The 21,853-nt window shown below is 50.0% G+C and overlaps 1 protein-coding gene across 2 annotated transcripts in view; it reads left to right on the forward strand.

Moving 5' to 3' along the window:
- The window catches only part of gpr143 (G protein-coupled receptor 143), a 36,229-nt gene that overhangs the window by 8,655 nt on the left and 5,721 nt on the right, over positions 1-21,853 (forward strand). Inside the window, exons 4-8 of one of the 2 annotated variants that reach the window (XM_033022280.1) lie at positions 1,487-1,579; positions 2,316-2,425; positions 3,837-3,945; positions 4,981-5,098; positions 8,549-8,804. In XM_033022280.1, coding sequence (XP_032878171.1) covers positions 1,487-1,579; positions 2,316-2,425; positions 3,837-3,945; positions 4,981-5,098; positions 8,549-8,804 — 686 coding nt within the window. Of the gene's footprint in view, positions 1-1,486; positions 1,580-2,315; positions 2,426-3,836; positions 3,946-4,980; positions 5,099-8,548; positions 8,999-21,853 lie in introns of those variants that run through there. The other variant, XM_033022281.1, reaches the window with a different exon arrangement.

The following is a 21,853-nucleotide window of genomic DNA, read 5'->3' on the forward strand; positions in this document are numbered from 1 at the left end:
ATATTGTTTATGACACTTTATAAATATTTTTGTTTTGTTTTTTGTATGCTGTTTCACACTTGCTTTTTATTCTTTTATTCTGTTCGAAATAAATAATAAAATAAAATAAATAAATAAGATCAGATAATACCAAACATAAATACAATACGGAGTGCAGAATATAGTTCCCAGCATCGTAGCACATTGTGAATAATTCTTATTATTTGGAAGTAACAGATCTAAAATTGTGCACTTTTTTATAATTCTCTGCTATAATTTTTAAATAATTCAATTATTAATCTATAATGGTTTAGAGTGGGATGTGGAGAGGATGTTACCACTAGTGAGATAATCCAGGACCAGAAGTCGTAGCCTCAGTTAAAAAACGTTCCTTTAGGAAGGAGGTGAGGATGAATTTCTTTCGTCAGAGGGTGATGACTCCGTGGAATTCATTGCTACAGAAAGCTGTGGAGGCCAAGTCATTGAATATTTTAAAGGCAGAGATAGATAGATTCTTGATTAGTAAAGGTGTCCGGGGTTAAGGGGGGACGGCAGGAGAATGGGGTTGAGAGGAAAAGATAGATCAGCCATGATTGAATGGGGGAGCAGACTTGATGGGCTGAATGGCCTAATTCTGCTCCTGAACATGTGCTTACTGTAAACTCTTTTTGATCAGGCTGCATCTGGAGCATTGCGTGCAGTTCTGGTCTCCCCATCACAGGAAGAATGTGGAGGCTTTGGAGAGGGTGCAGAGGAGGTTTACCAGAGTGATACTTGGGTTAGGGGGTATTCACTACTGGAGAGGTTGGACAGACGTGGATTGTGTTCTCTAGAATGCTGTAGATCATGGGGAGACCTGATGGAAGTATATAAAATCATGAGGTGCATAGATATGGTAGACAGTCTGAGCCTTTTCCCAGGCGTTGAGCAGGACTCTCGCTGCACTGGGTGTTGCCCTGTGGCTTCCTCCAGTAGACTGCCCACTCTGGCCCACATCACAGCCCCTGAAGTGTCCTTGTAGAGTTCCCTGCCCCCTGCCCCACCCCCATGGCCCTGCCCACACCCTTGCCCCCATTCCCCTTACCCCCAAACACCTCCCCCACCCTGCCCCCCACTCTACTTGCCCCCATCCCCACGCCTCCTCCCCCACCCCGGCCTCCGACCCCCACTCCTCCCTCTGCCCCCCCCCCCCTGTCCGTAGTCCCCCAGCCCCGACGATGTTCTGGAGACCGAGGGCAGGCTGATGGTCTGTAGTGGAGAGTCTGTGGTGAGGCACATGTATGCTGTGATGTTGCCTCTACGATCGCTGGTCCCCCTAGCCCCACTGCCACCCCCTGTCTCCATCCAACACCAGGAACGCTGCGGTTTGGCTGAGGGCCTATGGTACTGAGGCTGTGGCGAGGAGGTGCCTATCTTGACTTTTGTACCCCTGGGACTCACTGCCACCAACTCCTCCATCCAACACCAGGACGGCTGGGCTTTACCTGACCTCCGCTCTTTCTTCCAGCATCCTGGTGCTGTACCACATGATGACCTGGGGCCTGGCGATCCTGCTGTGTGTTGAAGGAGTGGCCATGCTGTACTATCCCTCCATCTCCAGGTAGGTCCGTCCCACAGCGTTGCGGGGGGGGGGGGGGGGGGGGGCATCTGAGGGCGACTGATTCTCCTCCAGGGGGGGTGGTTGCGACCTGCAACACTGCCGGAGGGGCTGGGCCGAGAATTACACCATGTGTAAACAACATCCAGCTGAGCACAAATTGCCAAAACAAGTGCCACTACATGGGTGACCAACCCAAAACATCAACCGTCCAGAGATGCTGCCTGACTTTGTGCCTTTTCCTGCAGGTACATGGGGTTGGTCAACATGGGTAGATGGACCAAAGGGCCTGTTTCCGTGCTCTGTGACACTGGGCGACATTAGGGTTTGGGGGAGTCCACAGCTCTCCCTAAACCTCCACAGATGGGTACATGGACATGGGCCAAACCCCGGTAAATGGGACCAGTGGAGATGGGGCATCACGGTCAGTATGGATGAGATGGGCCGAAGGGCCTGTTTCCGTGCTGTGTGACTCTACAACACTAAGTGAACCACCTCCAGCCAGTGGGCAGTTGATCGGTTCCATCTGCCTGGTCCACTCCCATGGAAGAGGTCCACCCCAGACCCCACCCACTCCGGGCTTCAGTCATTCCCAGCGATGGGTGTGGGAACGCTCCGATGTGGACCAACCTGTGAGTGGAAACATAGACGGACACAGATGCAACAATAATGTAATATAATCTTGCTCTACCGAAGTATCCCCCAGCAATCCACTGACAAACTCTCTTTGCTTCCCCAGCTGTGAGAAGGGCCTGCAGCATGCTATCCCACACTATGTCACCACCTACACTCCGCTCCTGCTTGTTCTCCTCGTCAACCCCATTCTCTTCAGCAAAACCGCAGCCGCAGGTAGGACTGATACAACTGTGGTTCAATGTTGGTTAATGTTCACTGTGGGCACGTACACTGGGCACGTACACTGGGCACGTACACTGGGCACGTACACTGGGCACGTACACTGGGCACGTACACTGGGCACGTACACTGGGCACGTACACTGGGCACGTACACTGGTGGCATGGGTCAGGTCAATGTCGGCAAACTTGCGACGCCCCCTCCCCGTGACCCCCCCTTGCCCTGTGACCCCCCCCGTAACCCCCCTCGCTCTGTGACCCCCCCCTCCCCGTGAACCCCCCTCGCCCTGTGACCCCCCCGTCATTCCCAGCAGCTGGGTGCTGGAGGGACAGCCAGTGAGTGAGCAGCACTGGTTCACTGGGTGACGGGAGTCACGTACGGGGGCGGTGAGGGGAGAACGGAGAATTCTCCCCCGTCTTGTTCTCCAATTAATATGAATGAATGTGTAGTTCATTGTCACATGTGACAAGTCACGGAGAAATTCTTTGCTTGAAAATCGTCGCCACATGAGGGCGCTGCCAAAGTAACAAAGTATAAACAGTATCGGCACCAGTTCCTGCTTTCTTCTCCCCCTCCCTCACGGCGTTCCCCCCACGCTGGTCCCCGTGACTCTCCCCCTCCTCCACAGCATTCCTCCCACGCTGGTCCCCGTGACTCTCCCACTCCTCCACAGCGTTCCCCCCACGCTGGTCCCCGTGACTCTCCCCCTCCCCCACAGCGTTCCCCCCACGCTGGACTCCGTGACTCTCCCCCCTCATGGCGTTCCCCCCACGCTGGTCCCCGTGACTCTCCCCCTCCCTCACAGCGTTCCCCCCATGCTGGTCCCCGTGACTCTCCCCCCTTCTTCATGGCGTTCCCCCCATGCTGGTCCCCATGACTCCCCCTCCCTCACAGCGTTCCCCCCACGCTGGTCCCCATGACTCTCCCCCTCCCTCATGGCGTTCCCCCCACACCAGGTCCTCCATTGTTCCTTCCCCCGGCAGCGGCGTCCTCACTCCCACGTGTCCGTCCTCCTCCGTCGGTTGGCATCCCCCATCGACCAACGCACCAATCTCTCCACCATAGCTGCCGGGTCCTTGCCGTAGTGCCGACCCAGGCCCCAGCCGTGGGCTCCGCCGACTCGCAGCGTGCGGGCTCCGATCTCGGCCGTGGGCACCGCCAGCCGGGAGCTTCGCCGACTCCGCTGTGTCCTCCAAGGTGTCGTTCCATGAGCGGGTCCCAGTGTCACATCCACCCAGTCATCCGGCAATTAGCACAACGGTAACATGCCGGTTGCTTGTGTCCTGGACCGGCGTGTTTGTCAGTGTGGGTGGGTATATGTACATGGATGACACCTGTCCATACACGGGCCAGGTTTACAGATTTACACCTGTTGCTGGGCTCAGAGCTGGTCTTTATTCTCCAGTTGCAGGATTGCTGAAGGGAAGACAAGGAATTTACACTGAGAACGAGCGTCGACTCGGGACAGAGATCAAGTTACGGTTCTTCAAGATTCTGCTCGTGTTCGTCATTTGGTAAGAGATGATAATGGAATACATTCGCTGTGTGATATCTCTGGAACTAATGAAGAACGTCTTCTGTGTGAATATCTATTTATACCCAATTCCTGCAATGTGTGATTCAGTAGTGGCGTGTTCAGGCCGTGCTGTGTACAGGCCTTGGCATGTATCACCCGTGAGACACAATCTGTGACGCATGTAGGCTGTGACATGAGTTACAGGGAGAGGTTGGATAGGCTGGGACATTTGTCTTTGGAGCGTGGGAGGGTGAGGCGAGACCTTATTGATGCGTACAAGGTCATGAGGGGCGCAGATAAAGTGCTCACAGTTGAGTTTAGAGATAAAGAATGGAAACAGGCCCTTCGGCCCACCGGGTCCGCACCGACCAGCGATCCCCACACATCAACACCATACTACGCCCACTAGGGACAATTTTTACATTTACCAAGACAATTAACCTGCAAACATGTATGTCTTTGGAGTGTGGGAGAAAACTGAAGATCTTGGAGAAAACCCACGAGAGTCACTGGCAGAACGTACAAACTCCGTACAGACAGCACCCGTAGTCGGGATCGAACCCGGGTCTCCGGCGCTGCATTCACTGTAAGGCAGCAACTCTACCGCTGAGCCACCGTGGCCGCCCAGGTAAAGTCTTTTCGCAGGGTAGAGGATTCCAAAACTAGAGGGCACAAGCTTAAGCTGAGAGGGGAGAGATGTAGGAGGGACCTCAGGGGCAACTTTTTCCACACAGAGAGTAGTCCGTATCTGCAACGAGCTGCCAGAGGAAGCTGTAGAAGCGGATACAATTTTGACTTTTAAAAGCCATTTAGACAGATACATGGATAGGAAGGGTTTAGAGGGATATGGGCCAAATGCAGGCCAATGGGACTAGCCCAGTGTGCCAATGTGGTTGGCATGGACAAGGTGGGCTGAAGGGCCTGTTTCTGTGCTGTACGTGAGTGAGGCTGCTTTTAGAAGCAAACTGATTCTTTACTTTTTCTGCCAGTGCAATTTTTTTCAAAAATAATAGATATCTCTCCTTTCACATAGCTGGCTCCCAAACCTCATCAATGAGAGTCTTCTGTTCTACCTTGAGCTGCAGCCAGACATGAACGTGGATGGGCTGAAGAATGTGCGGAATGCAGCTCTGATCACTTGGTTCATCATGGTAAGTCATGTCCATACACACTTGCAGCACCAACATTCTCCAGCAGGGCGGCGGTATCCAGCCTTGCTCGCACTCAACCTCGGAGCTCATCTCGCACATGCCTCGTGACTTTTCGTCAGCAGAGTTTGTGGAAGGAGAGAACATGGAACAGTACAGCACGGGACAAGCCCTTCGGCCCACAATGTCTATGCTGAACATGATGCCAAGACCTTCTCTTCTCTGCCTGCACGTGATTCATATACCTCCGTTCCCTGCATATCATGTGCCTATACAAAAGCCTCTCAAAACCACTATCATATCTGCCTCCACCACCACCCCTGGAAGCGTCTTCCTGCCATTTATCACTCTCTGTATAACAAAACAACTTGCCCCTCTTAATTTAATGCGGTGCCTTCTAGTATTTGATTTTTCCATCCTGGAGATAAAGGTTCTGACTGTCTATCCTATTTATGTTCCTCATAATTTTATATACTTCAGGTCCTTCCATAAGCTGGGGTACTGCCCGATTCACATAGCAGACATTGGGCATTAGAACCTAGATGTAGAACATGCTGGTGTGGGCAGGTTGGGCCAAAGGGCTTGCTTCCAAATTAACAGCACATGAACAGGCCCTTCAGCCCACAATGTCTGTGCCCAACATGATGCCAAGACCATCTCCGCTGACTGGCTACCAGGCAACCAAAGATTTTCATTGTACTCCGGTACACGTGACAATAAACTAAATAAAACTAAACTCTTCTCTGCCTGCACGTGATCCATATCCCTCCATTCCCTGCGTATCCATGCGCCTATTCAAAACCCTCTTAAATGCCACTATTGCCTCTGCCTTCACCACCACGCCTGGCAACACATTCCAGGCACTCACCAGCCTCTGTGTGGTGAATATGTCCCGCACATCTCCTTTAAACTTTCCCCCGCACACCTTAAAGCTGAGGCTGTCTGCTACACGAGCCAAGATACTGGATTATTGTCACGGGGGAGATGTGTCGTGACGCCGTTGACAGAGGCAGGAACCTGGGGTACCTGTGCGCCAGGTGTAGTAGTTAGTGGTTGATGCAGCAGGTGTAGCCCAAGGTGCAGCAGCGGTAGAGTTGCTGTCTTACAGCGCTTGCAGCGCCGGAGACCCGGGTTCGATCCTGACTACAGATTGCTGACTACGGAGTTTGTACGTTCTCCCTGTGACCGCGTGGGTTTTCTCCGAGATCTTTGGGTTCCTCCCACACTCTAAAGATGTACAGGTTTGTAGTTTCATTGGCTTGGTGTATGTGTAAATTATTCCTAATGTTTGTAGGATAGTGTTAATGTGCGGGGATCGCTGGTCGGTGCAGACTCGGTGGGCCGATGGGCCTGTTTCCGCGATGTATCTCTAAGCTAAACTAAAGATGTCTGACCTTTTGCGGTATCCACATTTTTCTTCCGTGTAATCTGAACGACTGAACACATAGTCCCATTCTATGTCAAGAGGGAGCGGCAAGGGGCCAGGGTGATGGGGACTCCACTCTGGTGAAGGCAGGGCTGAGGATCAGGGCTTGTGACCTGACGTCAGAGGCTGGCGTTGCTAATGGGTAGAATCCAACCTTAGCCACTGTTTAGATTAGTTTACTGTCACATGCACCAAGCTACAGTGATAAGCTTTTTGTTGCATGTTATCCATTCATTGGAAAGACTACACATGATTACAATCAAGCTGCCCACAGTGTACCGATACAGGATAAAGGGAATAATGTTTAGTGCAAGATAAAGTTGTTTTGCTGAGCGTTCAATGCACTGGTCCAACACAGGAGGGCGCTGTCCACCATTAGGGAGCAAACCTGCTCCGTACCGTGTTTGTGTAGGAAGGAGCTGCTGACCTCTCCACATTCTCCAGAGATGCTGCCTGACCCGCTGGGTTACTCCAGCACTCTGTGACTATCTATTGCAGTACAGTATCGCACAGCCGCCGGTGGAAATGGGAGCCGTTTTCCACAACCCAGGCATTGCTTCCTATTTTTTTTAACCAAAAATAATGTATTCAATTATTTACAATAATATGTACAATACTAAATGATTCAAAACAGAACCCACCACCATAGTACAAGTAAAACACATATTCTGCAGTCTGTTTATCCAGATGGACATTTTAAAATAAGGTTGTTTTATTTATGCTGTAGAAAAATAAGGGAGGAGGGCAATGTTTATTCACAAGTCGACAAAAATACTGGAGAAACTCAGCTGGACAGGCAGCATCTATGGAGCGAAGGAATGGGCCACGTTTCGGATCGATACCCTTCTACGGATTGATGAAGTCTCTACCCGAAACGTCACCCATTCCTTCGCTCCATAGATGCTGTCTCACCCGCTGGGTTTCTCCAGCATTTTTGTCTACCTTCGATTGTTCCAGCATCTGCAGTTCTTTCTCAAACATAATGTTTATTCACAAGTTTATTCTAGGGTTGTTGACAGGAGTCTGCTTCTCACCAAAGCTGTTATCTTCTGCTGGGATGTTCTGCTTTTTAAAATACATTTGGACAGGTATATCGACAGGATATGGGCCAAATCAGGCAAATGGGACTAGCCCAATATGTCAATTTGGTCGATATGAACAACGTGGACTGAAGGACCTGTTTCCACGCTGCGACTGCACTTTGCAAACAGTACATGGCACAGGGACAGGTCCTTCAGTCCACAATGTCTGGGCCAAACATGATGCCAAGACCATCTCTTATATACCTGCACATAATCCTTTATATAAAGACAAATAAATTGAATCAATTATTGCACTAATATATACAATACAAAGCAGTACCAAACAAACCCACTACATAATACAAAATCACCCATTATCTAAACAAATATTCTTAAATGTTACACTCATAAACAACTGTGTTACAATCCTGGTCAAGGATGCATTCACCCACCCCCCGCGGTGCTCAGCGGTCCCGGAAATCCCCCAGGGCGCCCGTGGACCGCGCATTGTCCCTCTCCAGTACCACCCGGGCGCGGACGTAACCCCGGAAAAAGAGCAGGCAGCCAGCTCGGGCAGAGCCCTCCTCCGCCTGGCGTCGTGACTCACGGATGTCCAGCTTGGCCAGGCCCAGGAGTAACCCAACCAGGACATATTGGGCCCTACACTCTCCCCTACGCACAGGGTGTCCAAAGATGAGGATGGTGGGTATGAAGTGCAGCCAGAAGACAAGGAGCAGCCCCTTTAGGTATTCGAACAGTGGCTGCAGCCTCACGCACTCCATATACACCTGGAACATAGACTCTACCAGCCTGCAAAAGTGGCAGGCGGCTGGTGATGTGTGTGAACCGCAGGTTGCACGGGACTCCTCTGTGCAACACCCCAGGTTGCCGATGTGGAGGGGCAGGATCCTTGCGTAGAGGGACCCCCACTGGGGGCACATTATCCATTGAGCATAATGCTGGGAAGATGCATTGACCATTGACCATTGCTGTGCTCCTTTGCAGAGTATCCTGAACCCGATGCAAGGCTTTCTCAGCACCCTGGCTTTCTACGGATGGACCGGATGTGACTTCTATCTCAAATTCCAAAGGCAAGAGGTCCCGTGGGAATCGCCGGAAACGTCAGCTGCAGCAGACAACGCGTTCAGCAACCCCGCCGGCACCTCGGTCAATTACCACCACGGCTTCCGCCAGCAGCCACCCAAGGTGCCGACTGCCAACGGGTATGAGAATAGTGACGAGCTTTCTGTCGTCTCTGAAGGTAATGGGACAGCAGATAACGGCTTTGTAAAGATCGCCCCTGTTTACCAGGGCCTGTGACTGGTCCCTGTGAATGGTACAGCACAGGAACAGGCCCTTCAGCCCACAATGCCCCTGCCAAACATGATGCCAAGACCAACTTCACGTGGTCCATATCCCTCCATTCCCTGAATATCCATATGCCTCTTATCTATCGTATCTGCCTCCACCACCACCCCCGGCAGCCCGTTCCAGGCACCCACCACCCTCTGTGTAGAAAACTTAGCCCCTCTCACCTAAAATCTGTGTTCACTTCTCTTTAACAATTCCACCCTGGGAAGCAGGTCTATAGTGCAAGCAAAATCACTCCATATTTGTGCACTGCTCAACCCTCTCCCCCCCCCCCCACCCTCCCCCCCCCCCCAACCCCAACCCCCCACCCCTCCCCCCCTCACCAATTTAAGACACAATGCTGGAGTAATCAATGGATCAGGCAGTTTCCTTAATAAACCTGCATCTACAGTTCCTTGCAGATTCAAAGAACTGCAGATGCTGGTTTATGCCAAAGATAGACACAATGTGCTGGAGTAACTCAGCGGGTCAGGCAGCATCCGTGGGTGACGTTTTGGGTCTGATCCCCACCGGAAACGTCACCCATCCATGTTCTCCAGAGATGCTGCCTGACCCGCTGAGTTACTCCAGCACTTCGATTCTATCCGCAGTTCCTTGTCACCACTAATCTCCCTGCCACTGCACTCCCCACCGTCTCATCGTTGTTACACCCACCTACAGATCTGTTAACACTGACCCCACAGGTCTTTGAGATCTGAGAGGAAACCGGAGCACCCGGAGGGAGATAACCCACGTGGCCACAGGGAGAACGTGCAAACTCCACACAGGCAGCTGCCGAGGTCAGGATCGAATTCAGGCCTCTGCCGCTGCGAGAAAGCAGCTCTACCCGCTGCCCCATCTCTCACTTCCCCCCCCGTGTCCCTCCCCTCCCTCCCCACCCAATCTCCCCAATCTCACTTCTTCCACCAAGCTGATAATGCCAACACCGCCCAGAGCTGAGTTATGTCAGTCCACATGCCCGCAAATAACTTTGGGACGTTTATCTAAAAGATGCTACACAAATGCCAAATTATAGTTGTTTGTTTCTGGATGTTTGCCAGATGTTTGCCAGATGCTGCAACCTGTGGCCCAGAGGTGTTGGGTTAGTCAGTGAGACTCCTGGCTGGGTCCATGCCGGCTAGTGGGGCCAGTGACCCTGAGATAAGTGCAAATCCCCGCGCCTGTGTGATTCGAGCTCTGAATGTGCACAGCACAATGTTGGATCAATGGAGATCTGTACAATGCGATTTGAATGTAGCAATATTCTTCTTCAAATACCAAAACCGATCAATCTCAAAAATATAAAGTGCCTGATTTTTTATCGTGTACTTGTGTGCTGTTCTTTTTTTGTTAACCACTAAAGGTTAAACAAACAGTATGCTTAAATGATTGACATCAACTCAAGTTCAAGTTCAAGTGAGTTTATTGTCATGTGTCCCTGTATAGGACAATGAAATTCTTGCTTTGCTTAAGCACACAGAAAATAGTAGGCATTTACTACAAAACAGATAAATGTGTCCATATACCATGATATAAATATATACACACATGAATAAATAAACTGATAAAGTGCAAATAGCAGAAAGTGGTTATTAATGATCAGAGTTTTGTCCGAGCCAGGTTTAATAGCCTGATGGCTGTGGGGAAGTAGCTATTCCTGAACCTGGTTTTTGCAGTCTTCAGGCTCCTGTACCTTCTACCTGAAGGTAGCAGGGAGATGAGTGCGTGGCCAGGATGGTGTGGGTCTTTGATGATACTGCCAGCCTTTTTGAGGCAGCGACTGCGATAAATCCCCTCGATGGAAGGAAGGTCAGAGCCGATGATGGACTGGGCAGTGTTTACTACTTTTTGTAGTCTCTTCCTCTCCAGGGCGCTCAAATTGCTGAACCAAGCCACGATGCAACCGGTCAGCATGCTCTCTACTGTGCACCTGTAGAAGTTAGAGAGTCTTCCTTGACAAACCGACTCTCCGTAATCTTCTCAGGAAGTAGAGGCGCTGATGAGCTTTTTTGATAATTGCGTTAGTGTTCTCGGACCAGGAAAGATCTTCAGAGATGTGCACGCCCAGGAATTTGAAGTTCTTGACCCTTTCAACCATCGACCCGTTGATATAAATGGGGCTGTGGATCCCCCTCCTACTCCTTCCAAAGTCCACAATCAGTTCCTTGGTTTTGCTGGTGTTGAGGGCCAGGTTATTGCGCTGGCACCATATGGACAGTTGCTCGATCTCTCTTCTGTACTCTGACTCATCCCCATCAGTGATACGTCCCACAACAGTGGTGTCGTCAGCGAACTTGATGATGGAGTTCGCACTGTGGTTGGCTACGCAGTCATGGGTATAGAGTGAGTACAGCAGGGGGCTGAGCACGCAGCCTTGAGGTGCTCCCGTGCTGATTGCTATCGAGGCTGACACATTTCCACCAATACGAACAGACTGTGGTCTGTGGATGAGGAAGTCGAGGATCCAGTTGCAGAGGGATGCGCAGAGACCCAGTTCTGCGAGTTTGGTAACCAGTTTGGAGGGGATGATTGTGTTGAATGCCGAGCTGTAATCGATGAATAACAGCCTGACATATGAGTTTTTGTTGTCCAAGTGGTCCAGTGTGGAGTGGAGGGCCAGCGAGATCGCATCCACCGTTGATCTGTTGTGGCGGTAAGCGAACTGCAGTGGGTCCAGGTTTTTGTCGAGGTAGGAGTTGATTTGCTCCATGATCAGCCTCTCAAAGCACTTCATCACCACCGGCGTTAGTGCCACTGATCGATAGTCATTGAGGCACGTCACCTTACTCTTCTTGGCACCGGTATAATTGATGCCCTTTTAAAGCAGGTGGGGACCTCAGACCTCAGAAGTGAGAGGTTGAAAATGTCCGTAAAAACTCCCGCCAGTTGGTCCGCACAGGTTTTTAGAACAACCCCGGGTATACCATCAGGTCCAGGTGCTTTTCGGGGGTTCACCCCTCTGAAGGATTTCCTGACGTTGGCCTCTGTGACTGAGACTGAAATGCCATCACAGCGAATGGGGGATCGGGAAGGCACATCAGTATTCTCCCTGTCAAAGCGTGCGTAAAACGCATTGAGCTCGTCAGGGAGTGATGTTTCACCGACCTTCGAGGAGCAAGATGGCGCCTGCCTGCGGCGACTTTTGCGGAGCTCCGGAAAATAAAAGGCTCAACTACAACTTCCAACAACTTACCTGGATCAGAAAAACGGCAGAAATCGGTGCCGTTTCGGACAAGCTGCCTGAGCACCTCAAGGCTCTCGCAATTTCGCGAACTCCCGCAGCTGCGGGAACCCCGGACTTTAAACTTCCCCACGCTGGCTGTGGAACGCCCGACCCGACTGAGGATCCCAGGTACCTGGAGACCCCAGGATGACCCCCAGAGACGACGGGCTGGATCTCCCAGGAACAACGGAGCTGCCGACTTTGAGGGAACCCCCGTTCCAGCGCAGGTCCGCAGAAACAGCAGGTACAGTAAACACAGTACCTGGAAACAAAGGGGAAGCCTCCATTGTGTCCGGAAACGTGGCCGACGGGCAGGACTTCAGGTCAGAATGAAGCGCAGGGGACTTCGGCCCCCTCTCCCTACTATCCTACTGGCTAATGTACAGTCCCTTGAAAATAAAGTGGAGGACTTAAGGGCAAGACTGCTTTATCAAAGGGAGCTGAGGGAATGCTCTGTATTCTGTTTCACAGAGACATGGCTCACCCCCAGCTCCCCAGACTCAGCGGTCCAGCCTGAAGGGTTCTCCATCCACCATATGGACCGTACCCTGGCATCTGGGAAAGGGAGAGGAGGGGGCGTCTGCCTCATGGTCAACTCTGCGTGATGTTCAGACGTGGCAGTCCTGTCCAACTCCTGCTCTCCACACCTCGAACATCTGGCGGTGAAGTGCCGTCCCTTCTACCTCCCAAGAGAATTCACCTCCGTTATCCTGACCGGGGTCTACATCCCACCCCAGGCAGACGTCCGCCTGGCACTGGAGGAGCTGCACGCCGTGGTCAACAAACACCAGACGTCTTACCCCGAGGCATTTACCACCATTGCTGGGGACTTCAATAAGGCGAACCTCAAGAAATCACTCCCCAACTTCCACCAACATGTCTCCTGCTGCACCAGAGGACCTAACACCCTCGACCACTGCTACACCACCATCAAGAATGCCTATCGTTCTATCCCTCGCCCTCACTTCGGTAAGTCCGATCATACCGCGGTGCTGCTTCTTCCTGCCTACAGGCAGCAATTGAAGAGCGCACCCCCAGAGGTGAGGACAGTACAGAGCTGGTCGGGGGGGGGGGGGGGGCAGAGGAACAACTCCAGGACTGTTTGGAGTCTGTAGACTGGGCAATGTTCAAGGACTCGGCAACAGACTTGAACGAATACGCCACAGTCGTTACAGACTTCATAAAGAAATGTGTGGAGGACTGCATCCCTACAAAAACCTTCCGAGTGTTTCACAATCAGAAACCTTGGATGAACTTTGAGATCCGCACTCTTCTAAAGTCCAGACACCGGGCATTCATGTCCGATGATACAGTGGCCTACATGAAGTCCAGATACGACCTTGGTAAGGCCATCAAAAAGGCCAAAAGGGACTGAGCTCGTAAAACGCATTGAGCTCGTCAGGGAGTGATGTTTCACTGACATTCGAGCTGCCTCCTGGTTTCGCCTTGTAGGAGGTGATTGCATTCAGGCCCCGCCACAGCTGCCGAACATCTGTCTCATCCTCCAGTTTGGAGCAACTAATGGGTTAATGCAGATTTAGAAGAGATGTGAACTGTGATCATCTTTAAAGAAAGACACAAAGTTCTGGAGTAACTCAGCGGGTCAGGCAGCATCCGTGAAGCCTGCTGAGGAGGAACTCAACAGAGGAGGACAAAGGGGTTCATTATGAGGGGGGGGGGGGGAAGAGCATGAAAGAAAGCTTGCGGGGAATATAAACACTGACTGTAAAAGTTTCTTTAGATATGTAAAAAGGAAAAGATTAGTGAAGACGAATGTAGATCCCTTACACTCAGAGACTGGTGAATTTATAATGGGGGAAAAAAGGAAATGGCAGAACAGTTAAACAAGTACTTTGGTTCTGTCTTCACTAAAGAAGTCACAAACAATCTCCCGGAAATACTAGGGGACAGAGGATCTAGTGGGACGGAGGAACTGAAGGGAATCCACATTAGTCAGGAAATAGTGTTAGGTAAACTGTTGGGACTGAAGGCAGATAAATCCCCAGGGCCTGATGGTCTGCATCCCAGAGTACTCGAGGTGGCTCTAGAAATTGTAGATGCATTGGTGATCATTTTTCAATTTTCTCTCGACTCTGGATCAGTTCCTGTGGACTGGAGGGTAGCCAATGTAACCCCGCTTTTTAAGAAAGGAGGGAGAGAGAAAACAGGGAATTATAGACCAGTTAGCCTTACATCGGTCGTGGGGCAGATGCTTGAGTCGGTTGTTAAAGATGTTATGGCAGCGCATTTGGAAATCTGTGATGGATTCGGTCAAAGTCAGCATGGATTTATGAAGGGGAAATCATGCTTGACTAATCTTTTGGAATTTTTTGAAGATGTAACAAGTAGAATGGGTAAGGGAGAGCCCGTGGATGTGGTGTATCTGGACTTTCATAAAGCCTTTGACAAGGTCCCACACAAGAGATTAATGTGCAAAATTAGAGCACATGGTATTGGGGGTAGGGTATTGGCATGGATAGAGAACTGGTTGGCAGACAGGAAGCAAAGAGGGAATTAAGGGATCCTTTTCAGAATGGCAGGCAGTGACTAGTGGGCTGCCGCAAGGCTCGATGCTGGGACCCCATTTATTTACAATATATATTAACGATTTAGACAAGGGAATTGAATGCAACATCTCAAAGTTTGCGGATGACACAAAGCTGGGTGGCAGTGTGAGCTGCGAGGAGGATGCTAGGAGGCTGCAGGGTGACGGATAGGTTGGGTGAGTGGCGGAAGCATGGCAGATGCAGTATAATGTGGATAAATGTCAGGTTATCCACTTTGGTGGCAAGAACAGAAAGGCAGATTATTATCTGAATGGTGTCAGATTAGGAGAAGGGGTGGTGCAAGGAGACCTGGGTGTGCTTGTACATCAGTCACTGAAAGTAAGGGTGCAGGTACAGCAGCCAGTGAAGAATGTCAACTGTGACCCCTGGTTCTGGACTAACTCAGTTGGCCTTCATTGCAGGAATATTTGAGTTTAGGAACAAGGAGGTCCTACTGCAGTTGTACAGGGTCCTGGTGAGACTGCACCTGGAGTATTGTGTATAATTTTGGTCTCCTTATTTGAGGAAGGATATTATTGCTATTGAGGGAGTGCAGCATTCACCAGGTTAATTCCCGGGATGGCAGGACTGACGTACGATGAATGAATGGGTCGACTGGGCCTGTATTCGCTGGAATTTAGAATGGTGAGAGGGGATCTTCTAGAAACATAAAATTCTTAGAGTATTGGACAGGCTAGATGCAGGAAAAATGTACCCGATGTTGGGGAGTCCAGAACCAGGGGGTCACAGTTTAAGAATAAGGGGTAGGGCATTTAGGACTGAGATAAGGAAAAGCTTTTTCACCCAGAGAGTTGTGAATCTGTGGAGTTCTCTGCAACAGAAGGCAGTGGAGGCCAATTCACTGGATGCTTTCAAGAGATAGTTAGATTTAGCTCTGAGGGCTAATGGAATCAAGGGTCATGGGGAAAAAGCCGGAACGGGGTACTGATTTTGGATGATCGGCCATGATCATATTGAATGGTGGTGCTGACTCGAAGTGCTGAATGGCCTGCTCCTGTACCTATTTTTGATGTTTCTATGTAGGAGTATGGATAGGTGACATTTCAAAGTGCTCGAGTAACTCAGTGGGTCAGGCAGCATCTGTGGATAGCTGACATTTTGGGTCGGGTCCCTTCTGTTGTTGTTGAGGGTGAGGACAAGTTCCACCAGACGGGAGAGTATTAGTAGAGGGGAACTAACTGGGTCTCGGTACAAGGAAGGTTTGTAGGTTAATTGGCCCTCTGTAGGTTTTCCCTAGTATGTAGGATAGAACTTGTATGAATGAGTGATCGTTGGCCGGCGTGGACCTGGTGGGCTGAAGGACCTGTTTCCACACTGTATCTCTAAACTAAACTGGAGCGCCTTGAGACCCGAAATGTCACCCATCCATTTTTCTCCACAGATGCTGCCTGACCCGCTGAGTTACTCCAGCACTTTGTCTTTTTTTAATTAAAAAAACACTTGCAGTTCCTTGCTTCCGCTGGCCATCTTTACCTGAATTCCCCTCCCACTGTGACTAGGGGCACTGACTACATACCCTTCACCCACCACTCTCCATGTTACATGGATGACATTGCCTGCTCCCCGCGTGTGGAAACACCACGTCTTTAACACGTTACACGTGTACACGTTACACGGATGCACTGGTTAAACCCGCACCTGTTCCTCGCCCCTTTTGTTGACTCTTCAGTAAAGATTCCACGTTATTGTCAGGATTGTTCAAGCGCTGAGACAGCTGGCCCAGCCCCTGGTTTCGCTGTACACCTGGACCGTCCCCTGGTAACCATCGAGACAGTTTCCCACCCCACAGCTGTCAAACGTTCTGTCTTTATTGCAGGTTTCTAGCATCTGCAGCAACTCCCTCTGCAGACACAGTCTGTTCTCTCCACAGATGCTGACTTGGGGCCCACTGAGTTCCCCCAGCACTATCTGCAGCAACCTCCTTTATTCATAGGTACACAAAATTGCTGGGGAAACTCAGCGGGTGCAGCAGCATCTATGGAGCGAAGGAAATAGGCGACGTTTCGAGCCGAAACCCTTCTTCAGACTGATGGGGGGTGGGGAAAGAAAGAAGGAAAAGGGGAGGAGGAGGAGGAGCCCGAGGGCGGGCGGATGGGAGGGTGGGAGGAGACAGCTAGAGGGTTAAGGAAGGGGAGGAGACAGCACGGGCTAGCCAAATTGGGAGAATTCAATGTTGATGCCATAAGGACGCAAGGTCCCCAGACGGAATATGAGGTGCTGTTCCTCCAATTTCCGCTGTTGCTCACTCTGGCAATGGAGGAGACCCAGGACAGAGAGGTCGGATTGGGAATGGGAGGGGGAGTTGAAGTGCTGAGCCACCGGGAGGTCAGGTAGGTTATTGCGGACTGAGCGGAGGTGTTCGGCGAAACGATCGCCCAACCTACTCTTGGTCTCACCGATGTAAATCAGCTGACATCTAGATGTCCAAATAGACATATATATGTCCAAATAGACAGTAGACAATAGGAGCAGGAGTAGGCCATTCGGCCCTTCGAGCCAGCACCGCCATTCAATGTGATCATGGCTGATCATCCCCAATCAGTTCCCCATTCCTGCCTTCTCCCCATATCCCCTGACTCCGCTATCTTCAAGGGCAATTAAACAACAGATATGATGAATTAACCCATGAATTATTTGTGCCATATCTAATAACATGACTTTAATTAGCAGATTAATAGAACACCGAACAGCCCAGCACAAGAACAGGCCCTTCGGCCCACAATGCCACGACCATCTCTTAAATACTTAAACACATGATGCATTCTCTGCATATCCAAGCGTCTCTTAAATGCCACTATAATATCTGCCTCCACCACCACCCCCCGCAGCACGTTCCAGGCACCCACCACCCTCTACGTAAAGGAAAAACGTCCCAAGCATCTCCTTTAAACTTTGCCTCTCTCATCTTAAAGACATAACCTTAACTATTTAATTTTTCCATCTGAGGAAAGAGGTTGTGACTGTCCCCCCTATCTATGCCTCTAGTATAATGTTTGCTAATTGTATGTGTAAGTGTATCTGTGCTACACTGCAGACACACACAGCCCAAACCATTATGATCACACGATGGCAGGATCAGGTTTATATCAAATCCCCTCTGTCATGAGAGCAGAAGATAGTAATTACACTGCACTTTATGTAGAAGCTAAAACAAAAGCAGTTTTATTCCGAATAAAATGATAATTGAAGCCAATATTTCTGCAAAATCCCACACGACACAACTGTTCATTTCCACCACAGACAAGTGAGATGACAGTGTCCAGAGATGGGTGGTGACAGTGGCATTTTCTGGAGATATTACAAGGCCTGGTAATCTTGTTATCACACCACACACTCTGTCAGATGTGTAACGCCACATTAGAAACAACTAATGCAGTTGCCAGCTGGAGATTGTGTTACTTTTGTGTAAAAACTGGCCCTACATAGAAAACCTAAAGTCCCACTTACCACTGAGAGGATGTTCTGCAGATTTTGCCAGTTGCCATGTGACTTCCATACACTTCACCGGTCTGAGCAGGTGATGCACCCGGATATCACACTCCACCTTACTGTTTCTCACCGTGTCCGTCTAAACTTCCCACAAACACACCGCCAGTGGTGACTGAACCTTAGCACAATTTGTACATTTCAGACGTGATCAGTTGTGCTAATCCTTGGCTCCTGTGACCTGATGCCAAACGTTGCAAACCTTAACGTGTGGCACACACTGCTACCACCAAAGGGAGTGCCTGCCTTTGATCAATAGTCATGGAGAGTCATACAGCATGGAAACAGGCCCTTTGGCCCAACCTGCCCATGCTGACCCATCTACACTTGTCCCACCTGCCTGTTTGCCCCATATCTCTCACATCAATCCACGTCTCTGTCCAACTATGATTTTTAAAGATTGTTATGGTACCTGGCTCAACTACCTCCTTCAGCAGCACGTTCCAATAAACATGTTCTCCTGCCTACTCTTGCACTCTGAGCTCTGTGGATGTTGAGCTTGGCACAGGGGCAGGTCCATTTGAATCCCATTTACCCAAAGATAATAAAACCCACCTGTTGGCAGAAATTAGATTGCTGGATATTGTTGGATGGCCAGGGGAGTGAATGAGAAACCTGTCTAGTTCTCTGCATCACTTGCTCGTGAGAAGATGCACGCGGAGTCCTGGTCCAGGGACGGAGAGGATGGTGTGGGGGAAGGTCAATACAATACAATACAATTCAATTTATTGTCATTTGGACCCCTTGAGGTCCAAACGAAATGCCGTTTCTGCAGCCATACATTACAAACAAATAGACCCAAGACACAACATAATTTACATAAACATCCATCACATTGCTGTGATGGAAGGCCAAAAAAACTTCTCTCTCCACTGCACTCTCCCCCCCCCGATGTCAGAGTCAAAGTCAAAGCCCCCGGCGGGCGATGGCGATTGTCCCGCGGCCATTAAAGCCACGCCGGGTGATGCAAGGCCACACACCGGGTCTTGATGTTAGAGCCCCCGGCGTGCGCTCGCAGAGGCCCGCCGCCATTCCAAGCCGCGCGGGGCGGTGCTGTAAGGCCCCGCTCCAGGTGCTCTTCAACCCCGCAACTCGGGCGGGAGAAGTCGCCGTTGCGGAAGCCCCGAAAAGCGGTCTCCCTCCAGGGACCCACGGGCTCCCGGTGCCGTCCGCCAGACCCGCAGTTGCAGCCACCGAATCTCCGGGGGTCGGGTCGCAGCATCGTCCACCACAGCACAGCTCCACCCGCTCCGGACTCGGCCAGCTCCGCGACGGTGAGGTGAGTAGTCGGCACCACAGCCCCCGGTCTTCCTGTTGGAGGCCGCTCCTCGTTGCAGCCCCAACGACAACGGAGACCCGACAAAGAAAAGGTCGGGTCTCCCGTGCAGGGAGAGATTTAAAAGTTACCCCCCTCCCCCCCACACCACCCCCACCCCCCCACACACATACCCCAACAAAAATAACAAAAACTACATAAAAACATAGACATAAAATAATAAAAACGCAGACGGACTGCAGAGGCCGCTGCTGACGAGAGTCGCGCCGCCTACCGGATATGTCCACGTTCAGATGCCCTGCAACTACCAGGCTGCCTCTCACCTGACACCTTGATCTTTAGTCCAGTTTCACATTCCATGAAAGGTAATGTCACCAAAAGGCAGAGTTGACGTGAGAAGGTATTAAACGGTGATGAGATTATCCTTTAGGCATAAACAAAATGCCCAGCCCCGGATGTTACCGAGCCTTCTCTTCTGTCACCACTGAAATCACATTATGGGTGTTGACTTGTTAAGACTGACAACTGATTGGAAAGTTTTCGCTCCTGTTTTCAGATTAAAATAACAGGGTGAGGTGAAAAAATGTGGAGAGAGAGAGAGATTGTGTAGGAAGGAACTGCAGATGCTGGTTTACACCATAGATAGACACAAAATGCTGGAGTAACTCAGCAGGAGAGGCAGCATCTCTGGAGAGAAGAAATGGGTGACGTTTTGAGTCAAGACCCTTCTTAAGTCAGAGTCAGGGGAGAGGGAGACTAGCGATATGGAAGGTGTGACAAGGACAGATCAAAGCAGACAATGATCAAGGAAATGTAGAATGGTTCATTGCTGACTGGGGGGAAGGTGAGAGTGAGGCATACAAACAGTAAAATTAATCAGCAGGACAGTGAAACTAGTCGAATAACTAGGGTGGGGGAGGGGCAGAGAGAGAGGGAAAGCAAGGGTTACTTGGAGTTAGAGAAATCAATACGCATACCGCTGGGTTGTTAGCTGCACAGTCGAAATATAAAGTGCTGTTCCTCCAATTTGCGTTTGGCCTCGGAGAGTGATTTGTGGTGAAGTGTTGATGGTGGTGGAATGACACTTGATGTCAGGGTCAAACCGAGAGCTTTGTTCCCAAAGATACTGAGACCAGTGGTGGGCGAGGTTGTATAAAGGGGAAGAGTGACCAACAAATCAACTTATTAAACTTACACATTGTTTTCATTGATTATGGTTCATAAAGAGGCCTGGTAGAATTTCCAATGAATCTCATTTGACAAGCTCCCTGCAGTTGGTTTCAGGGACAGTGTAATAGATAAATTGAAACTACTTTCCATTCAGGAACATTTCTTTGCAATACAGATCGACCTCAAGGTCATGAAAGTGCAGACACAGAGTGGAAATAACCATTCACCTGGTCCTTCCAGACAATTCCCATGCAGTGAGATAGATGCTGATGCCACAGACTTGCTGCCTCTCATTTTTCTTCTAAAGTTTCATACGGCAATGATTTTTTTCTTACACCAGTGTCAAATCTGGATACATAGAACAATATTGGGAAATTGACTAAGCTATTCATATTGCTTCTTTGCACTGAAGAGAACTAGCTAGATCTTCACAAAGAGCTAACCCTGGAAACGGAATAGATTAATCTTCAAATGATTAGCGCCATTGTTTCTCATTAAATCAATCAATTTGTCCACTGAAGTTGCAAACTAAATGAATGGCAATAAGAATACAGAGTTCTGCAAACAAGCTCTTTGGCCCAATACATCCATGCCGACCACAATGCCCCATCCATACCACTCCCATTTGCCCATGTTTGGCCCATATCCCTCTAAACCATTGCCATCCACTTACCTGTCCAAATGTGTTTTAAATGTTTTTATAGTACCTGCCTCAACTACCTTCTTTGGCAGCTTGTTCCCTATACCCACATATTCCATATACCATATGTGTGAAAAAGTTGTCCAAGTTCCCAAAAAATCTTTCCCCTCTTACGTTAAACCCATGTCCTTTGGTTCTAGATTCCCCTCTGGGTAAAAGATTCAGGCATTCACCCTATCGAATCCCCTCACGATTTTTTACACCTCTATAAGATCACTTCTCATCCTCTTGCGCTCCAAGGAATAATGTCCTAGCCTGCCCAAACTCTCCCTGTAGCTCAGGCCCTCGAGTCCTGGCAACAACATCAACATAAATCTTCTCTACATTCTTTCCAGCTTTCCACGTTCCAAGTTCATTCCCTAATATTTCCACCACTAAACTACTGCACATAAATAGCTCTTTGGAAGAACTCGTTGAGAAAGGACCATCTCCAGGCACACCTTTCGAGGTGATTCTCACTCCCCCCCCCCTCTCCCCCATGAAGATTCTGCACAATGGAGGAAACAAAGATTGGTGGCAATCTTCACATTGCCCACAC

The sequence above is a fragment of the Amblyraja radiata genome, chromosome 6 (genome assembly GCF_010909765.2).
Source record: "Amblyraja radiata isolate CabotCenter1 chromosome 6, sAmbRad1.1.pri, whole genome shotgun sequence".
NCBI classification, from domain to species: Eukaryota; Metazoa; Chordata; class Chondrichthyes; order Rajiformes; family Rajidae; genus Amblyraja; species Amblyraja radiata.